Source organism: Vigna radiata, unplaced genomic scaffold, assembly GCF_000741045.1.
Source record: "Vigna radiata var. radiata cultivar VC1973A unplaced genomic scaffold, Vradiata_ver6 scaffold_147, whole genome shotgun sequence".
In the NCBI taxonomy this organism is placed as follows: Eukaryota; Viridiplantae; Streptophyta; class Magnoliopsida; order Fabales; family Fabaceae; genus Vigna; species Vigna radiata.
Genome location: NW_014541973.1, coordinates 793,680 through 815,986, shown reverse-complemented (window position 1 = coordinate 815,986; position 22,307 = coordinate 793,680). Strand labels below are relative to the sequence as shown.

General features: G+C 35.6%; 1 protein-coding gene across 4 annotated transcripts; it reads left to right on the top strand.

Moving 5' to 3' along the window:
* Positions 1-4,050: 4,050 nt before the first annotated feature.
* Positions 4,051-16,178, top strand: LOC106778673 (vacuolar protein sorting-associated protein 26A-like). Of its 4 annotated transcripts, none has more exons than XM_014666656.2 (11): positions 4,051-4,149; positions 4,294-4,368; positions 5,336-5,410; positions 5,511-5,583; positions 6,046-6,090; positions 6,396-6,507; positions 6,842-6,908; positions 11,640-11,684; positions 14,754-14,809; positions 14,891-15,066; positions 15,698-16,178. In XM_014666656.2, exons 1-11 carry the CDS (start codon positions 4,147-4,149, stop codon positions 15,874-15,876), a joined length of 906 nt encoding a protein of 301 aa, XP_014522142.1. In that variant the 5' UTR covers positions 4,051-4,146; the 3' UTR covers positions 15,877-16,178. The 4 variants fall into 4 exon arrangements, with proteins under 4 accessions (XP_014522142.1, XP_014522146.1, XP_014522144.1 ...); XM_014666660.2 differs by having other exon boundaries at positions 15,675-15,818; XM_014666658.2 differs by lacking the exon at positions 15,698-16,178 and adding an exon at positions 11,787-12,118 and having other exon boundaries at positions 14,891-14,957.
* Positions 16,179-22,307: the final 6,129 nt, after the last annotated feature.

The window sequence follows — 22,307 nt, the reverse complement described above, 5'->3', positions numbered from 1 at the left end:
CGCAATGGATTTTTCAATTTTATCAAACCTAGCAGTGTGAAGTTTCATTTGATTAACCATGTATCTTTCAAAATCAGTTTTGGGTTTGAAAGCATTTGAAGCAGGTTCAACATTTGAAACTCATAACCAGAACACTCATCTCCATCAACATCCCATCCCCTCCCCTCCCTCAACACCCATTTTCAATAACAATCAAGGTTTAAGACAAACCCTAATCTAAGCAATTGAAACTTACCAAATGTAGAAGACAATGGCACCTTCAGGTTATATCTTCCAATTCGGAGAAACAAACCTAGGGTTGCCTATATCTTCCAATTCGAAGAAACAAACTGAGGGTTTCCTAAATCGTGATTTCAAACCTGCAAACAACAACGACCAAAAATAGGTCAATGTAATACACAACCAGAGCAAAACAAAAAAAAAAAACCTCAAAGCTTCGACTAATGACCGCCTTCGATCCTTCAATGCTACACTATGGTTCCAGTGACAAAGGATGGTTGCTCGAAACTAGGAAAAAGAGGGTTCCCATGAAGGAGAACGAGTGTGAGATCACACATTGGACAGTGTGACGGAAGAAGAGACTGCGACAATAGCGAGAATGTGTGGGACAACAGGGTTTCAGGGTTTTAGAGAGGGAAAATCATGGTTGCAGTGAGGGAGGGAGAATCATAGTTGCAATGAGTGAGGGAGAATCATGAAATGATGCGAGAAGAGGGACAAGGTAGGGTTCGAGAAGGGGACAAACTTGGCTCGAAAGCGGGAGGGAGAAAAGCGAGAAGAGTTTAATCAGATTCTATATTATTTAATTATATTTTTTTTAATTATTAATTATTTCCATATCCGTATTAAACATCAGTGGGTAAATATTCTTTCCATTTAGATACGGTTTTACATACAGATTTATCCCTGGCAAAGTTCCCGCCAACACGCGCGAATATTACCCACCGATATTATATACGGATAATCCGTATGTAATATTTTTCTCCTTTATATACGGATTTTTCCGTATAAAACCCATCCATATATAACATCCGTATCTAACATCCATATTATATACGGATAAAAATCCGTATATAATTACCATTTTTCTTGTAGTGAGGATGACATCATGTGCAAGGTTTTCGTTTCACATACTAGGAAACAAAGTTTGGAAAAGGTTGAAAAGAATTTTGCACCCAAAATGGCTTGAAGGTAGGAGACGTGGTTGTCTTTGAGGTTGACTAACATAGCAATGATATTACAGTAGAAGTTCACATTAATGGATGTAGCTGTAATATTCAGTCCCCAATATCGCTGTGAACCGGAATAGTGGACTGAAATTTATGTTAAAGTTCTGATTTTTATATTTCAATAAAACTTTGTTTATGGTTTCTTGGAATGAATGAAGTATGGTGAACTAATGAAAATTGTTTCTTATCTCCATGATGAGGTGCACAAACATTATTATCCACACTAAAATCAGACCAAAACAACAAAATCACACCTAAACCATACGATTTAAGACAAACATAGAAAAATTTAAGACCATGGTCCGCTGTGAACAAAAAACGGGCTTCCTATGTTGAACTTTGTGTCCAAATCAGAAAATCAGCTCGCATAATCGTTTACGACTCTACTGTAAATGATTACCAGAGCTTTTTCTACATAAGTTCTTTTAGGACCTGATTTCAGTCTTTGCACTTCACATCATAGTGTCCTGGGATACCCAAACATGAACAACCACACTAAGAACATGTCCAAAGCACTTAATGACAGCAAAACAATTCCATCTTTGCTCTGAAATAAAGATTTAAGACCATGGTCATTGTTCGTAATGTTTTTGACTGAATCCAAAGGTTTTGAATTGAAACTATTATGGAACCTTGTTTATGGTGTGTGAGGTGTTGTTTGGACACCCTAAGAGGGAGGAAATAATCCATGTTTGTCATACCATCAAGTTGGGTGAAGTCCAAACACTTGTGCAGCAGACAAGTGAGCGGTAATCGTTTACTAAAGGATGGTAAACGATTACCAGAGTCAATTCCAGGATTTGGACACAAACCTCAACACAGGGAACCTCAATTTCAAACGCAGAGGACCATGGTCATTCTCTGTAATGTTTTTGACTAAATCCAGAGGTTTTAAATTGAAACTGTTATGGAACCTTGTTTATGGTGTGTGAGGTGTTTTTTGGACACCCCAAGAGGGAGGAAAAGATCCATATTTGTCATTCCATCAAGTTGGGTGAAGTCCAAACACTTGTGCAGCAGATAAGTGAGTGGTAATCGTTTACCAAAGGTTGGTAAACGATTACCAGAGTCAATTCCAGGATTTGGACACAAACCTTAACTCAGGGAGCCTCAATTTTAAACGCAGAGGACCATGGTCATTCTCTGTAATGTTTTTGACTGAATCCAGTGGTTTTGAATTGAAACTGTTATGGAACCTTGTTTATGGTGTGTGAGGTGTTGTTTGGACACTCCAAGAGGGAGGAAATGATCCATGTTTGTCATTCCATCAAGTTGGGTGAAGTGCAAACACTTGTGCAGCAGACAAGTGAGTGGTAATCGTTTACCAAAGGTTGGTAAACGATTACCAAAGTCAATTCCAGGATTTGGACACAAACCTCAACTCTGGGAGCCTCAATTTCAAACGCAGAGGACCATGGTCATTCTCTGTAATGGTTTTATATTTTTATGGTTATTCGTTGAGGAAAGAAACCAAGGAAACAATCTTTGAGAACATGAATTGAGGTCTTGCACTCAACATCATACTTTCCTTCCATACCCAAACATGAACAACAACACTTAGAACACCTTCAAACCACTAAATGACAACAAAATAGTTCCACCTCTGCTCTGCATTCAAGAATTCATATAGTGGTCCTCTGTGAACAAAAAAAGGGCTCCCTCTATTGAACTTTGTGTCCAAAAACGAAAACCACGTTTACCAGTCTATGGTAAACGATTACCACAACTTTTTCTGCATAACTTGTTTCCAGGTCCTTCAAATACATTAATACTACATTTCAATGCAAACTTTATTCATTAACATTTAAAAACAAAAGCAGATTTGTCATTTACAGTAACAAATGCAATTCAGTTAGTAAGTAATAATATCTTAATGAAGGCAACTTGCATTTTTATAACATTCAACATAAAACAAACCAAATTACAATACATATGTTCATGTTACAATATCTCCATATTACAATCTCTTAAGAAAGCTATACAAATATCACTCATTTTTTATTCTAAGCAATCCTACGTAAGGAGTCCTAAGCGCTCTACTCTTGTAACGCCTTCGTGACCCCATCCTCACATATGTCTTCATTGGAGGATGATCGGTGGACATGCCTCCCGGTGCTCGCAATCACTGGCCGAAAAGGAGTGCCCGCAATCACTGACTGATGCTCCTTTCTCAAACGTTTGTTTAAACTACAAATGTACTTTGTTGAAATTGAGTGACATACTGTCAACTGCATACAAAATCCAAAAACCAAAACATAAAAGCTCTAAATGAAAAACAACACACAAAACCCAAACTCAAAATACGAAACGCTAAACACCAAAACCCACCAAGGATGAACGCGCTTACCCTGCTCGAAGAAGTGACCATTTCGTAAAACGAACACACCAAGAACCAAAAGATGCAATGACAGCTACACCCACACCGACAACGAAGGCCAACAGGGAACGACAAGGACGAACGACAGTCAGATGGAAAAAACGAAAGCAATAACGATATCGGAAGGGCGAAAGCGAAGCAAAGAAACCTATCGGAATGAAGAAATTGGAAGAAAGAGAATTTCAAATTGATGAAACAGGAAAGAAAGATAATGTTAAATTCAGATCAAAATGGGGAAGGGCAAACTTGGAATCCAAAAATTCAAATCTCTACCTCATTAATGACATCACATTTTTTATTTTTTTTTAAAAAACAACTGCCCAATCGCATGTCGACATGTGTGGCGTTGTTGAAAGAGTGTAAAAAAAATGTAGTCTCAAAATATCCGGATCCTTAATGTAAATATTAGCTACATTATGGTATAACAATGTTATATGAGAAAAAAAAAAAACGCCCTTTTCTAAACCTTTTTCCTGAAAATTTTTCTTTTCTGCCCCGTCTTTCATTCTATCTCTTGATTATCACTCATTCGGTAAAACAATGGTGGGTTTCTCTTTATGAAGGAAAAAAAAAAAAAACAAACGTGAATGCAATAGGATCACCATCATCTTTAGCATTCCTTTTCATTGTTGTTTTTGCATTGTTATTGTTTCTTGAAATGTGCTAATCAATTTGCCTCACGATTAGAATATAATTGCGAGAGCTTTCAAGCCTCCATGCAAGATCTCAATATCCTTAACCGATGGAAGTACACGCAAGCAGGTGTGTTGTCGTGTTCTGTTGCAATTTGCTAATGATAGAGTGATGTGAATGAATGACCTAACCTTTTCCATTTTGTTGGTAATTTGTGCTTTTGGAGTTTCTTTGTTTACCATCAACCTATCTATCAATGTGAAAATTGGACCTTTGATTTTTTTCAAAAAGTTCCCGGTGCCTCTTTTCATGACAAAGAGGTTTCAGAGTCTGATTATTGCAGATGAACATTTGATTCATAAATCGCTTGCAACCACAATTGCAGTTGCAATGTTAAGGATTTTGTGGTCTTTGTGATTCCATTGTGACCATAACTGTGGCCACATAATCTGTAATTGTTCAATTTTCACAGTATGAAGCATTTCAACCAAACACATAGTGGAGGCCGCTTCAGTCATCATATTTGTTTACAATTTTTCACTCTATCAAAGATTTCAACTAAATCAAAACCACGGCTAAATAAAACTGTGGACTATTTATCTAAATGGTTTCGGTTTGAGATCAGATTCCATGTGGGTTTCTATATTTTATCCTCGCATGTGACACGAAATTGTAAGGCAATGTCCTATCCAGGTAATTGCTCAATGATCTGATTGACANCCCAATTTGTGGTGCATGCTATAATCTATGTGACAGAAAGTGGTTAGTCCATGACTTTGTCTTTATGAACCCAGGTTTATATACCATGTTCAATTTNTGAATTTTTAGATGAGATTTGGGATTTCTAGTTAAGTATTGTGTTGTTTTTCTTTATCTTATAGCAGCATGTTAATCCCTTCAACTCCAAGATTATTGCCTAAGGAAAAGATACCTCTGTTTGCTTTGTAACTTCTCCATTATTATCACTCTTCATTTGTAATCACTTCAACATGAAGATTAGGATTTAGCTTGCAGGATGCTGAGAAAGGGTATTTCATTCATATTTTAAAAGCTTTACACCTTGATTTACTCTTTTGTACACTTTCTCATTTTCTAGGTACGCATAAAGAAGGAAAATGGGCAAATGGTCATGGTTCCTCTCTTTCAATGTCATGACAATATAGTTGGGCAGGTACACTGCTTGGCATCACCAAATGCTGTTTTTTTACCTATGATGTGAGGATTTTGTATGTTAGTAGGCCAGAATTTAATTGTTTACACTTTTGGACCAGGCTATTATTGAACCTGCAAATGGGAAGAAAGTTGAACATAATGGTGTAAAAATAGAGCTTCTTGGTCAAATAGGTGTGTTTCCTTTGTTTTCTTTTTTTGTATAAATGGAGATTGTTATCTTTCTATTCAGTAGTGATGGCAATACTCTTTTGCATCTAAGTTTTGTTTATATGTTTGTTTGTAACATCAAAGAAAAATGAAGTGTTACTGCAACAATTATTTATCTATATTTTTTATTTATATTTTTATTTATCATGATCTTAACTTGTGGTTAAATGTGTGTGTATATCATTCAAGATATCTAGCAAAAAGGTAGTTGGATTTGAATCGTTCTATATTTTTCTTATTTCAATACACTATGGCCATAGAATAGAGGCATCTAAATGCCATCAAGAAGTGTGATAAAAAGTTTTAAATTCATGGATATTGTTGATATATGGAATTAATTGTATTCAATGATTTTAGCTGGGGCATTACATTTAACATTGTGTGTATAATGAATGATGCTCCAGTAGTTCATTTCCTTCCTTGCAGAATTGTATTTTGATAGAGGCAACTTCTATGACTTTACTTCTCTTGGTAAGTTAAGCAACAACTGGTATTTTTCATTTTTTGTCTTTTCCTTCTATTTTCATTTACAGAGGTGTTTGAAATAATTAGTTAATTATATAATTGCTTCTCATACTTATAAATCACAATACATGGTATTCTTCTAAATCATGCTAATATATAGAAGTTCCAATGCAAAATCTGTTATGTTCTCCTTGTACTCTCCTACGTTCCCTACTCTCTCATGATGGACATCATGATGCTTTGATGTAACATTAGTTACAGCTTTTATGATAATTGTCCATAATTTTTAACTCCCTATAACTTATGTGTAGTACGCGAACTTGATGTACCTGGCAATTTGTATNAAAGGAAAACATATCCATTCGAATTCTCCACTGTTCAAATGCCATATGAATCTTACAGTGGAATCAATGTTAGGCTTAGGTATGATAGTTATTTCATTTCTACGCTAACCTTGAATTCTCATNTTCTCTATTTTGTTTCTTACTGTTCTTCAATAAATGTTATAGAATAATTAGATTCTCTAATATGAATTTTAAAAGGCATGAACAAATGCTATAAAGCTAATGGCTCATCTTCTAAACCATTTTTTAGTTCAAGGTTGCCAATATGCTAATGGTTTTGCTGTCATTGATGGTTCTATGTGTTCACCTTTTTCATAATTCAATCAATTTTGTTATTAGCTTTAAAGTTTTTTAGGGGTTAACATAATGGTTACTTAACTGAATGAAGTAAATCCTTTTTCGAAATCATGTAGGTACATATTGAAAGTGACAATTAGTCGAAATTATGTCAACAACATTGTGGAATACATGGATTTTGTTGTGAGTTGATTTTCTACCATATTATCTTGACTTTCAAAGCTTGTTTGTTACGTATTCCCTACTGTTCTTCTTATCATACGATTTTTTGAGGTTTAAGTTGTTCTTAATTGCATGTTTGAATAATATGAAAACAGAAAATACTATGACCTAAATTATAGTATTTGTATTCAAGAATATCTGTCTCACCTATTAATAGAGTACATTACATGCACTCTGGTACTACTAACTTTCATTTTAAGACATGTATGTCAGAATTGTAGAAACCAAATTTTTTGTTACACTCTAGAATAACCAAAGACCCTTTTCCCCTTGAACAAACATGGCAAAATAAGCCAAAGATGTGATGAGAGGTTTGGGAAGGTTTAGGTTAGGAAAAATAAACATAGAAGTTACTAAGTGGTGGTTTGGGGAGTTAGGAGGAGTTTAATAGTAGTTAGGGGTAATTTCCATTGGTAGTTGACAATTTCCATTAATGTTTTTTGTTTCGTTTATGTCTTTTAAGGAGGGGTGTGTATTTCACTGGTTTTAGAGTATTTTATAAGAAAAGCAGGGTTTGTCATGTGAAAGGGAATGTTTTCCCTTGACTATAGTTGATTTTTTCAGTGTTTTCCCTTGACTATAGTTGATTTTTTCAGTGTTTTCCCCATAATTTTCCTCATGGTGAAGATTCATTTATTTATTGAGATTATTTATTTTGAGATAGAAAATAGGTTCCTTGTTACCAAGAAACCTAACAATTGGTCTGAGCTACCAGATCATAGGAACAGTGAGAAATGGAGAGTCACATGAGTGTACTGGAGAGATTGGTCACTGAAAATGCTCGTGCAACGGAACAATCGAGGGAGAAGTACTGAGCCAATTTTCAAAGGCTTAGTGACATGATGGAGGATTTGTCACGAAGAATGAAAAATATAGAAAGAGGATCTGAAGGAAGTAGAGGGTCTGTTTATGGAGACAGAGATGGAAAAAGGGATGAAATTGACGAAGATTGGGTGGAAGAAAGAAGGGAGAATCAACAGGGATGGATGAAGAGAGTAGAACTTCCCACTTTTGAAGGAGGTGATCTAGTGGAGTGGAGATAACAAGGGTAGAAAAATTCTTCGAAGTTCAAGAGATTACATCTAGAGAGAAAATCATATTTGCATTCATAAGTATGGAAGGAGGAGCTAGTAATTGGTTCTGATTTTAGAAGAAGAAAACCAAGAATCCTACTTGGGAGGAGTTGATTGAAGCACTTATTAGGAGATTTAGGGGAAAGGAGAGATATTCAGTATTCGAAAAGTGGCAGTTGTTAGACAGAAGGGCGAAATAGAGGATTACATTCAAGAATTTGAAATGTTGGTAGGACAAGCAACTGAGTTGACAAAGGAACAATTGATGGGATATTTCTTTGCAGGTCTACATCCTAATATAAGAAACCAAATAAGACCGTATAATCCTAAGGATCTATTGAGGGCCATGGAGATAGAGAGAGATGTGGGGGAGGTTTTGAAGGAGAATAGAGTGGGGGAGAGAACTACAAACAAAAGTAGGGGCTATCAAAATCGTTATCAAGGTAGTGGAGGTGTGATCTCTAGGGTGGAAACTTTGAAAGGGAATACGAATGAACCAGGATGCTTAGGAAGGAAGGAGGAACCAAGATGGAACCCAGAGTTGGAAGCAATGATATAGGGAGTAGCTGAAATAGGGGGATGAGGAACTTGTCCTATTCCGAATATATTAGAAGAAGAGAAGAGGGACTATGCTTTCATTGTGGGGGACCTTATAGTCTGAGACATAAGTGCCTTGTAAAAAATATGAGTGTTCCCACTATGGGAGATGATGAGGAAGTAGTGGAAGAAGAAGAAGAAGAAGAAGAAGAGAAGGAAAGAAATCAAATGGAATTATCAGTAGTTTTGTTTTTTGTTTTTGTTTTTGTTTTTGTTTTTTCCAGAGGGTGGTAAAAGGGAAGGTGTAAGTTTTAGTTGACAGTGGTGCTAGCCACAATTTCATTTCAACCAAGTTAGTTGATGAATTGAATTTGGAGGTAGAAGCCACCACCTCCTACATGGTTCTTTTGGGAGATGGGCACAAGAAGCATACGGTGGGTGCTGTAAAAATTTGTCTTTGCAATTGGAGGGATTGATGGTTAAGGAAAATTTTTATCTTTTCGAATTAGGAGGGGTAGACCTAATTTTGGCAGTTTCATGGTTGGCTACCCTAGGAGAAGTTAAGAGTAATTGGAAGAATCTGACTATGAGATTTAACCAAGATGAGAGGCAGGTAAGAATTCAAGGAGATCCAATCTAACTAAAAGAGTCATTACACCAAAAGCATTATTAAAGGAAACCGAGATTGAAATGGTTTCTTTGATATGGAGCATGGTTAGTGAAAATTGGAAGAGAAGAGGAATGAAGATGAAAACTTGTCCCAGACCAACAAGCAAATTTGGAGGAAATTCTGAGAGGCTTTGAGGATATTTTTCAAGAACTAAAGGGATTACCCCCTAGCAGGCCAATGAACCATCAAATCCCTATCATAGAGGGTGTGGATCCTATGAATGTAAGGTCCTATAGATATCCTCATTTGCTAACAAGTGGAGGAGGTCATCCACAATTCAGGTGGGAATTTGGGTATATTTGAAGATTAGACCACACAAACAGATGTTTATGTCGGCCAGATTACATCCTAAACTTGCACCCAGGTATTATGGATCTTTTCTAGTCCTCAGGCAAGTTGGCCAAGTCACTTTTCGTTTGCAATTGTCAGTATCCGCAAAGATAATCCAATTTTCCATGTTTCACAACTTAAGCTAGCAATGGGGAATCACCATCTACAAGTGAAGAAGGGTTTGCCGATTGAGTTGTAGTATAAGGAACCAAGTTTTGTCTCTCTCAAGGTTTTAGATTGCAGACTACACTCTTTGCACAGTCTTAATGTTCCACAAGTACTCATTGAATGGGATGAAGGGGGTCTTGACGGTGCAACATGGGCAGAAGAAGAACTAATTAGGGATCAATTTCCTGACTTCAACCTTGCAGACAAGGTTGTTCAGACCCTAGCAATATTGAATGGTCTTGGAAGGTTTACGTTGGGAAATATAAACATAGAAGTCAGTAAGTTGTGGTTAGGGGAGTTAGGAGGAGTTTAATAGCAGTTAGGGGTAGTTTCCATTGGTAGTTGACGGTTTCCTTTGATGTTTTGTTTCATTTTTGTTTCGTTTTTGTCTTTTAAGGAGGGGGGCGTGTATTTGGCTGGTTGTGGAGTGTTTTATTAGAAAAACAGGGTCTGTCCTATGAAAGGGAATGGTTTCCCTTGACTGCAGTTGATTGTTTTAAGTGTTTTCCCTTCAATAAAATTGTTTTCCTCACTACGAGGATTCATTTATCTATTGAGATTGTTTATTTTGAGATAGAATATAGGTTCCTTGTCACCAACAAACCTAACATGTGATGTCATCAAAAGCAGCACCCAACACCACATGTTACATGTTAGGCGTGTGCACTTAGAAACAAGTGGCACTTAGCATGGGTCTTATGGCACTCAACATAGATCACCACTGGGAGGTGGTGTCCAACTTGAGATACGTGGCACACAATACAAATCACCATTGGGAGGTGGCGCCCAGCTTGAGGTGAGTGGCAACCAACCCTAGTGACAAATTTTTCTCTCTGCCTTCGTGGCACTGGGCTTGATTCAAGTGGCGCCCAGAGTGCTGGTGATCTTTTGACAATCTCAATTTTGACCTTCTATCCACACTTCCGTAGATTCCAATCATGCTTGGCTTCACCCAAGTGCTTCTTGTTCAATTATTAGACAAAACATAATCGGGATTATTGGTGTAATTAGATGAGAGTAACCAACTTCCAATTACTTACAAAAAAGACCAAAATGAGGGCTAAGTAAGTTAAAAGCTAAGGAAGAGCTAATTTTGTTAATATAAGATGACTGATTATAATGGTTAAAAACATTATCAAAGGATTGCTATTCCTTAATCCTCCCCTAAATAAAATAGTGACAAATAAAATTATTTTGATATGATTGCCTTATTTCCTGATTTACTAATAATAACTATTATATTCTCATTGCTTTATAAGTTAGCCCTCTGTATTGCTTGTTGAAATAAAATTGGAATTTATATTCAAATCTAAGAAACTGTGCACTCCTATTTAGTTTTCAATATTGATCACAATACTCAATTAATTTTGATAATTGGTTATACTACAACTACTAATCTGTAAAGCTTACACTATATGAAGGCATATGAATGGTTTTGTACTTTAATAGCCTCTCTACAAGTAGTTTTTAGATTCTGGAAAGTATGACTTCTAATTCTATATCTAGGGAAAGCAGAAAAGGAAGGGAGAAATAGATTATTTGTTCTTTGATTCACTTTTTATTGGAACTTTCGTACAATTGCATTAAGAACTACCTTTCTTGTAATTTTTCGTTTCTTCCTTCACAATCACTTCTTGCACTTTTGAATGTTGTATATTAAAGAACTAAACCCAACCATCAAATGGACTTGTATAGTACAAAGTATAACATATAAACTTTTGCCACAAGCCTCAACAGTCCAACATATTGTCATTGCTTGATCTTGACGAGATTCAATATTTTTATATATTCTGAATTCTAATTGTTATAGTAATTATTTTATGCATTCCTTTCTATCCGTCAATTTGAGGTTAATACAGAATATAACATTTTATTTATCCCAGAGAAAGTTTTCTTACTACAATCTCTTTTCAGGTACGCAATTACTCTGTACCTCCACCAATTAATAACAGCATTAAGGTGAGGAATGTATGGTTGTTATCAATGATTACGTATCACTAATTGCCATGTGCCTCTTATTAATCTATGATTTAAGCTTTATATATCTAATAGACAATGTAGTGGAAAGTTTTGTTTGAAGGGGGCAAACCCTTGATTTGGATAGGCAGAGCGGAGAAATTTTTCGAGGTCCAGAGAGTGGTTGAAGAGGAGAAACTACAATTGGCTTTTATTAGTATGGAGGGATACGCTGGAAGCTGGTCCAATTCGGGGGAGGAACGCGAGGGACGATTTATGAGAGGTTGTCGACCATTAAACAAGTGGGCCGGTGGAAGAGTATATTTGAGAATTCGAAGTACTGGTGGGGCAAACAACCGGGATCCAGAAGAGCAAATTATGGGCTATTTCACAACAGGACTACAAGAGCAAATTATGTTTGACCAAAGAATACGCAGGTGAATGATATATGGATGAATTATGTTGTTGGGGTTTCTGACTTTATTCTATCCACTCTCATGTATTTACGAATTCAACTCCTTCATTAATATCAATGCCAATTTCTAATTTACCCTAAACCCGATGTCTTGGTGAAGAGAGCCTACTCCTAATTACTAGTTTACAATGTCTTGTCTCCCTAGCAATTAATCATGCGTTACATTCGCACAGAAGCTTAAAGGCAATCGGTCCCTCTATCCCTATGTCAAGGTAATATTGCTCCCGAGAGAATTTCCCCAAGTCTAGCTTTCCCCGTATCTGTCCATATCGACAAAATCAATGATCATGCAATTGAATGAGTTAAACAAAGCATGCATAGAGTGTAGAGGAAAAACCCTAACAATTAATGAAGTAAAGCATATATATCAAGAATCAATTCAATACATGAGAGTTTCAAAGGATTACATCGTTTCTCTCCAACAGCAATGGAGGTTTAGTTCATCATAGTCATGGTGAAATTAGATGAAAATAATGAAAAGAATGAAAGATAGAATCCTAAAAGCTGTAGATTGGAGTTTCCGCATCCAAAATCCGCCTTCAAGGGGTGAAAAGAATGTTTCTACGCCTCTTTCTGTCAAAAGATACCCTCTCTCAGTCGTGCAAATCAATATATAGGTCATAAAAATAATAGAAAAATGGCCCAAGCCCACGTAAATGGCGCTCAGTGCTGGTTTTGCCGCTCAGTGGTGGTTGTGGCACTTGTTTTTCCCCTCAGCGTTGGCGCTTAAGCGTCTGGCAGTGGATTCATCACCAAGACCCACGCTCAGCGGAGAAATTAGCGCTAAGCGGTGGCTATGGTTCTTCTTTTGTGCCTTTCTTCCACTTCTTCTGAGTCCAGTTCCTTGCTACTTCACTTCTTTCATCCAATTCATGTTAATTCCTGCCAAAACAAGGAAAACCAAGCATAAAACCAAGAATACCACCTTTAACTCTCTTATTTTCTAACTTAAGCAAATAGCATGATTTCAAGCTAGTTTCTAAGTCATAAAGGGTGTGTTTAGTGTCAAATTTAAGTATAAAAATTATGGTATATGGTGCACTCCTTTTGAGGCTGTGTATGGAAGAACGCCCCCCTCTTTGTATAGATTCATTCCTGGAGAATAATTGGTGGAGGCGGTGAGTCAAGAACTTTAAACCCGGGATGAAGCGCTGAGACAGTTGAAATTCCATTTAGAGAGGGCGTAGGAACTAATGGTCTGACAAGCTAATAAAAGGAGAAAACCTGCAAATGTGGAAGTGGGAGATTGGGTATATTTGAAGATATGGCCCCATAGACAGTCTTCGATGCCAACTAGGCTTCACCCAAAGTTCGCAGCAAGATATTTCGGACCGTTCCGGATATTCAGAAGGTCGGGGAGGCAGCCTACAAGTTGCAGTTGCCAGAGACAGCACAAATTCACCCTGTCTTCCATGTGTCTCAATTGAAGAAAGCAATAGGAGAACAAAGAGTGGAGAAGGAATTGCCACAAGACCTGCAGGCAGAAGGGCCTTCATTCTACCCAGTGAATATTCTGGGAAGAAGACAACTGTAGAGAGAAGGGGAAAGTGTGTCACAGCTGCTGGTAGAATGGCAAGAAGGAGGTCTGGAAGGGGCAACTTGGGAAGACAAAATGACTATCAGGGAGCAATACCCCGATTTCAACCTTGGAGACAAGGTTGGGCTTTAGGCGGAGAGTATTAATAGGAATGAGAAGAGATGGTTAGTCTATGAGAGAAGGAAGAAGGTTAATTAACTGTAATAACCTAACTGCCCATTAGAATTAGGAAAGGGCGGGAGAGGTAGTTTAAATAGAGGCTTGTTAGTTGGGGGAAGGGGACTTTTGGTGAATTGATTGTTGACAGGTATTGACCTGTGAAGAGGGTTAAGCCTCTAAATCCATAGTGTACAAACATTCTTACTGTGAATAATATCCTGTTTCATTCTTTCCTGGTTCTTTTCGGTGAGGAAGAGAGTTCTTGATTAGGTTCACAATTCAGGAATCTATCACTATTTCTTGATTTGTGTAGCCTTTCTTAGGAATATTATTATATACACTTGGAGAGAAAAAAATAAATTCATGATTTTGTCTTTCCTTATTCTTAGGAAAAACAAATTATTATAATTAAGGAGATAAAATTATTCTTGATTGATATATGCTCGATCATGTTAAGCTTTATTTTTTATTCATGCCATAGAGTATGAATGCCTAGGGTATGCTTGGACAAACTTCACCTTAAGTACTTCTAGGAAAAGAAAGTAAGAATGAAAAAAGAAATAAATTTTTCCATTAGGTAAAACTAGTATGTGTGCATAAGCTAACTTGTAAAAGCTCTCTCATTTAACTTCTCCTAAGTCAGTTTTTAACTAGTGCATAAGCTAGCATTGGTTTATGTTTATTTTTCTTTTTTTCTTCTAGAAGTATTTATGAAAAAGTTTACCAAAACAAACACTTACTCTGATCGATATTGTTATGCTTTTACTAAAAAATGTGCATGGATTGAGGAAGTTGATTTTTAGGTCACAAGAAATGTTGTTAATTTAATTGGTATACTCTAATAAGAGTTAATGTCACTTAATATTAACCTAGACTTTTGTTGTATGTGTGCTCCATGCAGATGGAAGTAGGAATTGAAGAATGCTTACACATAGAGTTTGAATATGGCAAAAGCAAGTGAGTCTGAAATAGACATGATTAACTATGCATCTCCAAAGATTAGAGAAAACTTACTTATGGTGACTAAAATATTATCAGGTATCATCTGAAGGATGTCATTGTTGGTAAAATATATTTTCTTCTGGTGAGAATCAAAATAAAAACCATGGAACTCGAGGTGAGGCGCCGAGAGTCAACTGGATCAGGGACCAATACATATGTTGAGACAGAGACCCTTTCAAAGTTTGAGTTGATGGATGGTGTTCCAGTTCGAGGTATGTAGTTTTCTTCATCTTTTTGTTTAAAAAATACTCTATAATATGCATGATGCTTGTGCAGTAATGAGTAGTAAAATAGCATCCCTATTCTAATCTTGTTACTAGATATGTTGAGTTCGATTATGCTTTGGAGTGGATGCTACAAATATGAATTGTGATTAGCATTAGAGGAGGTACAAAAGCCTACTTAGTTCCTTTAGACATTAAAAAAAGGAAAAATAAAATAGGAAAATAAAAAATTAATTAAGTCAAAACATTATGTTTTGAAATGAGTGAGATCAATACTGGTGTAACATTTTTAGTGACAGAATGTCTCAAACTTGACACTCGTTCTAGACAAGAAGAACCCATTTTTTTTCTCACAATAACTAATTCTGATTTTGTCCCTGCCGTTGATACTTCCGTTTGCATATTTTGATTATTATATGTATGATCTTTAATTTGGTCCCTATATGCATAATATGAATGAAGTAAATTAAGGGTACAGCACCCAATTGGAAACATTTTTCACGTTTAAGAATTAATTTAACCAGTTTTTATGTTAAGAAAACACATTGAGAATTCACTATATATGCAAGGACTAAAATGCATGTTTATATTATTAGCATTGTTGATATCGCTTCTTCAGGAGAATCAATACCTGTGAGATTGTTCCTTGGTCCATATGAATTGACTCCCACATACCACAACATCAACAACAAGTTCAGTGTGAAGTACTTTCTAAATCTTGTTCTTGTGGATGAAGAGGACAGACGGTATTTCAAGCAACAAGAAATCACAGTATACCGGCTAAGTGAAAAATCCTAAGCTTATGCTAGGTTACGAGGAATTGGTCTGTTTTTTTCACCGTTTGAGAGTGGAAAATTTTCTGATAATTTTATTGTAGTTAAATAAAATTGCGGGAGAGTATTAATTCTATTCAATTTTGTTTGGGTTTTCTTTTTTACTTCTTGGGTACTACAACAATCTCCTAAAAATTTCCAATTTAGAAGTATTATTGTTTTTACCCAACCTGATTTATCAACTATTTATTTGATAGCTAGAACTATTTATTGCTTTGATGACATACTTTTGATTATGAACCTCGTCAAGAGCTTTATTTTGTTTGCAACAAGCTCTATTAATTTCCATGGACAGCTTCTTGAAGTACAGGCCCAAATTTTAGTGGCTAATAATTGTTGAATTTAGGTTTTAGGACATGTCTCGATAAGTTTATCTATAGAAGGTTTCGAAAAGAAAAATAGCAAGATTCTTTGTGAACTAAATTTGGTTCATGTATAAGTTAGTTTCAAATTTTAATCATAAGGTTTCTTTAAATTGATGTATAAATTGATTTTAGGTTATACCTAAATTCATCTTATTTTACTCTTTCCTTTAAAAAGTTTACAAAGAAGATTATTCAAACAACCTTTTGTATAATAAACATTTAAATGCTAATTTACTTTATTTATATATATTTTCAAAAGAAAATTGATAGAGTTCATGAACTCTAAAAGCATCTTGCATCAAATTACATGTCTTTATTTATCATAACAAAAGAAGTGGCTTAGAGGAAAAATAGACATATATTAGAGGTAACAAGATTACTTTTGATAGATAGTAATGCCTCATCTCATTTATGGGGTGAGGTTGAGTTCTACCGTTTATTTAATTAATCGAAACCTATCTAGTGTGCTTAACTTTTGAAGGTCTTTCAATCACTAATGGAAAGGTAGGATTTTATGACAAGCTTATTATGAATGGCAAAATTTATCTGTCATAATAAGTTGGTTGATGGCATTTTTGTGATAAAATTGAAAGTTATAATGACGTAGTTTTAGAACTATGTTATAATACATAATGCGGTGGCAAAACTGAAATTTGGTTTAAAATGTATTATAACGTATGTAGATAAACCAAACATAATAAATTATTTTACAATTATGTTAAAAAAGTATTATGACCTATGCTAAAACACCAGTAAATCTCTTAATTCCTAATTTCATTTTCAAATTTCACAAGTTGTAATTAACTCTTCGCTCTTCTCAATCCCTAACAAGAAAAGGGGAGAGGGTTCACTTCGAACTCCACCTGAGGGGCCGTAAAAGGAGACGGCGACGGTGGTGCTATCGAAGGCCAGGACGACGACAGGAGATCGAACCGTCGCCTGAGGCGGTTTCGTTTTCGAAGCTCTTCGCATATGCTGACCGCTTCGATTGGTTCCTCATCACCGTCGGCTCCCTTGCCGTCGCGGCTCATGGCACCGCTCTCGTCATTTACTTGCACTATTTCGCGAAGATCATCCACGAGCTGCAGATGGATCTTAAACTCGACACGTCACACGAGCAATTTAACAGGTTCTCCGAGGTTAGATTGAGATTTTCGTGCAGAAACCCTACTTTTCTCCTTTTATGGTTTTTGCCCCTTTGTTTAAGGCTCATACAATGTTTTGCTATTGAATTTACTGACTAGCTTTGTTACAATTAGACTTGGATGGGTTGGTGGTGATACGGTATATAACCCTTAGTTTTCTATTCTAATAGTTTGATTTGGTTCACTTGGCTAGCTGGTGACTTGCGAAGTTATTGTTAGGGTTTAAGCTATGTATATCAAAATGTGTCTTCTATTTTGTTTTTCGTGTAACCTTGGTATCTTCGGTTTGATGTCTAGAACTAATTTGGTCAATAGCTGGTAACTTCCGCAGGTAGAAAATTGGAAAGTTTCTTTAATCACGTTCTCTAAATCAAATGGCTCTTACTGCTAATTGATTGGATTATGAAGAGTTTAAGAAATTTTTTTAGTTATGATTATTTTGTCATATGACCTTGTCTGGTTTTGAAAACTAATTACTTTCACTGGTTAAGCACTTTTGGTTTCATAATTGCTTCTCTTGCATTGGTGCATTGCAGAGCTTAAAACACTTCTACAAATGTGAAATTGGGTTAAGATTTAACTAGTTAGCTTCTTCTATGGTGTACTGAAGTTTGGGAAAACTTTGAAGTTTCATAGAGAATATGTTGAAAGACTCACAATTCTCAGAAAATAGGAAGAGGTATTAACTCTGTAGTTTCTGTCTCATTGCTAGGGAAAGTACCTATGGCAAGAGGGCTTTGTATTTGGGGAAAATTCAGACAGTAAATAATTAAGGATCTTGATAGGATTGTTTTGTGTTGTTGTCTGCTAANCAAAATAAATCTGGGAAGAGTATAAAATTACCTGGTTCTTTTGGAGAAATAGCCTTGAAAGCTTCAAAATATATTCTTTTTGTCTTTGTGCTTTTAAGATCTTGGAGGAGAGAGTGTAAGGCTTTTTCCATGCACTTGAATTGGGTGGACCTTTAAGATAGAAGAGATGAAAGAAAGTCAGGGGAACATACTTTTCCACTTGATAATGTGCATGTTGAAGTTCTAATTCATGTTCTACCGCTATCGTGGTTTATCTCAACTTTTTAATAATTTTATTATTTAAATTTTGAAAAAAGGAAATTTTTAGGGGAGCAATTATCTTCGTAAATTTTGGCTCACCATCACTCAACCTTTTAGGGGAGCATAATTCTTTAGCACTTCATTATACTTTCTACTTTAGTTTTTCTTTTATCTTATTTTATCTTAGTTTTTAATGTTGTTATTTAATAACAAAGACTGAATGGTTATCTAATGACCCTATAATGTATTATGCAGATCCCTTCATACTTTTTAATAAAAAAATATATGACAATAAACCATATATAAGTTAATGAAAACATTTGTATAATTTATTTAATATTGATTATTGGTCTTTTACGAGCAATTATCTTCGCAGCTATTGTTTATATTGCTGCGGGAGTTTTTGTTGCTGGTTGGATTAGTAAAGTCAAATGTTTAATGAGGAACTGGAGGAAGCTACCAAAAATTTTGATGCTTCTAGAGAATTTGGTGAAGGAGGTTTCGACCTTGTTTACAAAGGTAACAAAATAACTTACATGTCCATGATGCACATATACAATTCATCTATCACATACCATATGTTTCTGATACAATGATATAATTATTCTAAAGATGCATAGGATATGATTCCTGGAAAGATAACTGTTTTTTTTTTACATCTTATATTTGTTAAACAGGTGAACTCAAAGATGGACGTACAACTGAAGTGAAACGCCATTATGAAAGCAACTGAAGTGAAACGCCATTATGAAAGCAACTCTAGGTGTACTATGCAGTTCATGAATGAGGTTCAGATTCTACCTCGCCTAAGGCACAAGAATATAAATGTTGTTTATATGGAGGTGTAAATATTCTTGTGTGTTTGGATCTAAGATGTATTTTTTGATCAATTTAATATATGAAATGAATTTATTTTTGTTTATTCAATCAAAAATATATTCACTTCCAAATATATTGATTATAAATTTATTTGACTAGTTGATAAAACATGAAAATTAATTGGAAATTGATTGGATGTTAAATGTAAGCATGTAATTTTTTTAAAAAAAAAATCAAGTTTTTATGACGTATTTTTTTAGCTACGTCATAATATGTTCAAGTTATTATGACGTAATTTTTGCTACGTCATAATATGTACAGACTTATTATGTCGCCCAGAACTATGACCCCCAGCAACTACGTCATAATAAGTCATTTTTGTACGTCATAAAATGTGTTTTTTGCACTAGTGAATGTGTTGTTCGATCATTGTATCATTCCTTCATAGTTTATTTATCACCTCATGTTTTTGGATGTGTTATATATGTTCACTTACACCCGCATCAACATACAAAAGCTTGGAGAACAAGTTATCAAATGTGCTTTTGTTGGGTATGGATCAACTCAAAAGAGTTATCGTGCTTACCATCCACCATCCAAGAAATTGTATATCTCTATGGATGTGATATTTAATGAGCATGAATTTTTATGTTGATTCTCCTCTTTAGGGAGGCAATGAAAGTTATGTGCATAATCATGATGTTAGTATATTTGATATATCAAATATAAAATTATATTCTGAAGATAAATTATCGTGTGAGGATCATTCTATAGGAAATTAGCCAATCCTAAATATGGATACTTTTTTTTCGGATAATATAGTGTCTTTTGATCATAACCAATTAGCTCAATCTTCTCCACAGGTTCATCTTGACTCTTTAGAGGTACCTTCTGATCCTATCTCTGATAATACTAATTTTAATGAAATTAATTATTCAATTAATTCTTGTATGCATGAGACCACCAACACACCAAACGCTAAGTCTACTACTTTTCAATATAATCTTCTACCTCGTTCTAATCGTGGTCAACCTCCAACTAAATATAAACCAGACCTTCAAGCCAAAGTTAAATATCCCATTAGTAAATATGTGTCATCTCACACGTTATCCCAGTCATATGCATCATTTGTATCTCAATTATCTTCAATTCCTATTTCTAGTAATATACAAGAAGCTTTGGCAGATCCTAGATGAACCAAAGCAATGGTTGAGGAGATGGTAGCTTTAGAAAAAAAAGAAAAACTTGGGATCTTGTGTCCTTACCAAGTGAGAAGAAAACTGTGGGCTGCAAATGGGTGTTTACAATTAATTATAAAGCTAATGGAACTATTGAGAGATATAAAGCATGACTTATGGCTAAAGGTTACACTCAGTCTTATGGTGTAGATTACCAAGAGACGCTCGCAGTGCTAGCCATGCTCAACAATATGAGAATACTTTTATCGCTAGCAGCAAACCAAGATTGGCCTATTCTACAATTTGATGTGAAAAATGGTTTCCTACATGGAGAAATTTTAGAAGAAATTTATATGGATTCTCCACCTGGCATGATATATTGAATTGCAATGAAGGTTTGCAAATTAAAGAAGGCTCTATATGGATTAAAACAATTCCTAAGGGAGAAGGCTTATGCACTGACTGTGTGATCATTATCTGCACAAAGAAGGTGCTTCTTGATTGATCGTTGAAGGCTTGGCATCCTATGAAGACTGTTGTGTTGTTTGAAGTCTTGGCATCCTGTGAAGAGTGCTGGAATTTACCTGTTGTGATACAGGGGTTACACGTTGAGGGTTGTTCGACGTGGGTTCAGATTGCAGAAGACGGTATTTTTGCTGCAAGTCTGGTTTTGGTTATTGCAACTATATTTTTGTTTTGGGTTCGAGAGGAGATTTATATTTTTGACATGAGGTCTTCTATAAATTCCTTGTTGTAAAAACCGCAACCTATATAGTGCATTTGCTTCCTGGGTTGGAAGGACACTATATGTAGGCATTGGTGGCCGAACCAGTATAAAAACCAGTGTTTGATTTTCTTTATCCCTGCACTCTTTATTTCAGTCGACTATATTTGTTACGCAGTCCACTACGTTTGTCCGCTGCATAGAAATTTTCATTACTTGCATTTCAAGAAAGATCAAAAAGCTTTATACTTTTGATTAAAGATTGCGAAAAGATTTTGTTTTTCAAACAATACCAATTCACCCCCCCCCCCCCCTCTTGGTGTAAAACGAAGCCTACCTATTTCTCAACACCTTTAATATGAATTTGTGCAATGAAAATAAACATAATGCATAAGTAAAAGATTGAACTTCTTGTGGTCAAAACTCTAAGAGATGAAATTATTAGAAATGATATGGAATGAAGATGTTGGAGAATGATTTCAACTATTACACTTCCATGCAAATGCACATAACTACTTCTTCTTCAATTAATTGCTCTTGTCAACTTATTAAGTTACTCAAACCCAATCCCTTGGTGAGAGAGCCTAGATTTACTTATTAAATCTCAATCCCTTGGAAACCTAAGAAGTTCATTTGCATTAAGAAAAGAAGTTTAAGACAACTAAGGGTCCAAGCTCTATCCCTAGACGCAATTTCCCTTAGATGTTTAGTCCAGTTCAAGGTTCACCCAACATTAAGCAAACCCTAGAATCATGCTATGGTTGATCAAGTCGTAACAAGCTTTAAGCAAAGGAAATAAACACTAGCAAATAATGAAAGAAGCATATATTCATTCAAAACAAGTGCATTTACAAGTGAGTTTCATAGTTTACATCATTCCCCAACAAAAAGAACTTAGCTCTCCATAGTCATGGAGAGCTTAAGCTTACAATGGAAGAAAATGGAGAAGATGGAGACCCAAGGAAGAAGAAGTGAGAGTTCCCACTACCCAAAATCAGCTCCCAGAGGTCCAAAATGGTGTTTTCTAGCTTCAGCTGCCAAGAAGATGGCACCCTCGTTGCATGTGAGCCTTAAATAGGTCTAGGGTACCATGTCAACAAAAAGACGCGCCCA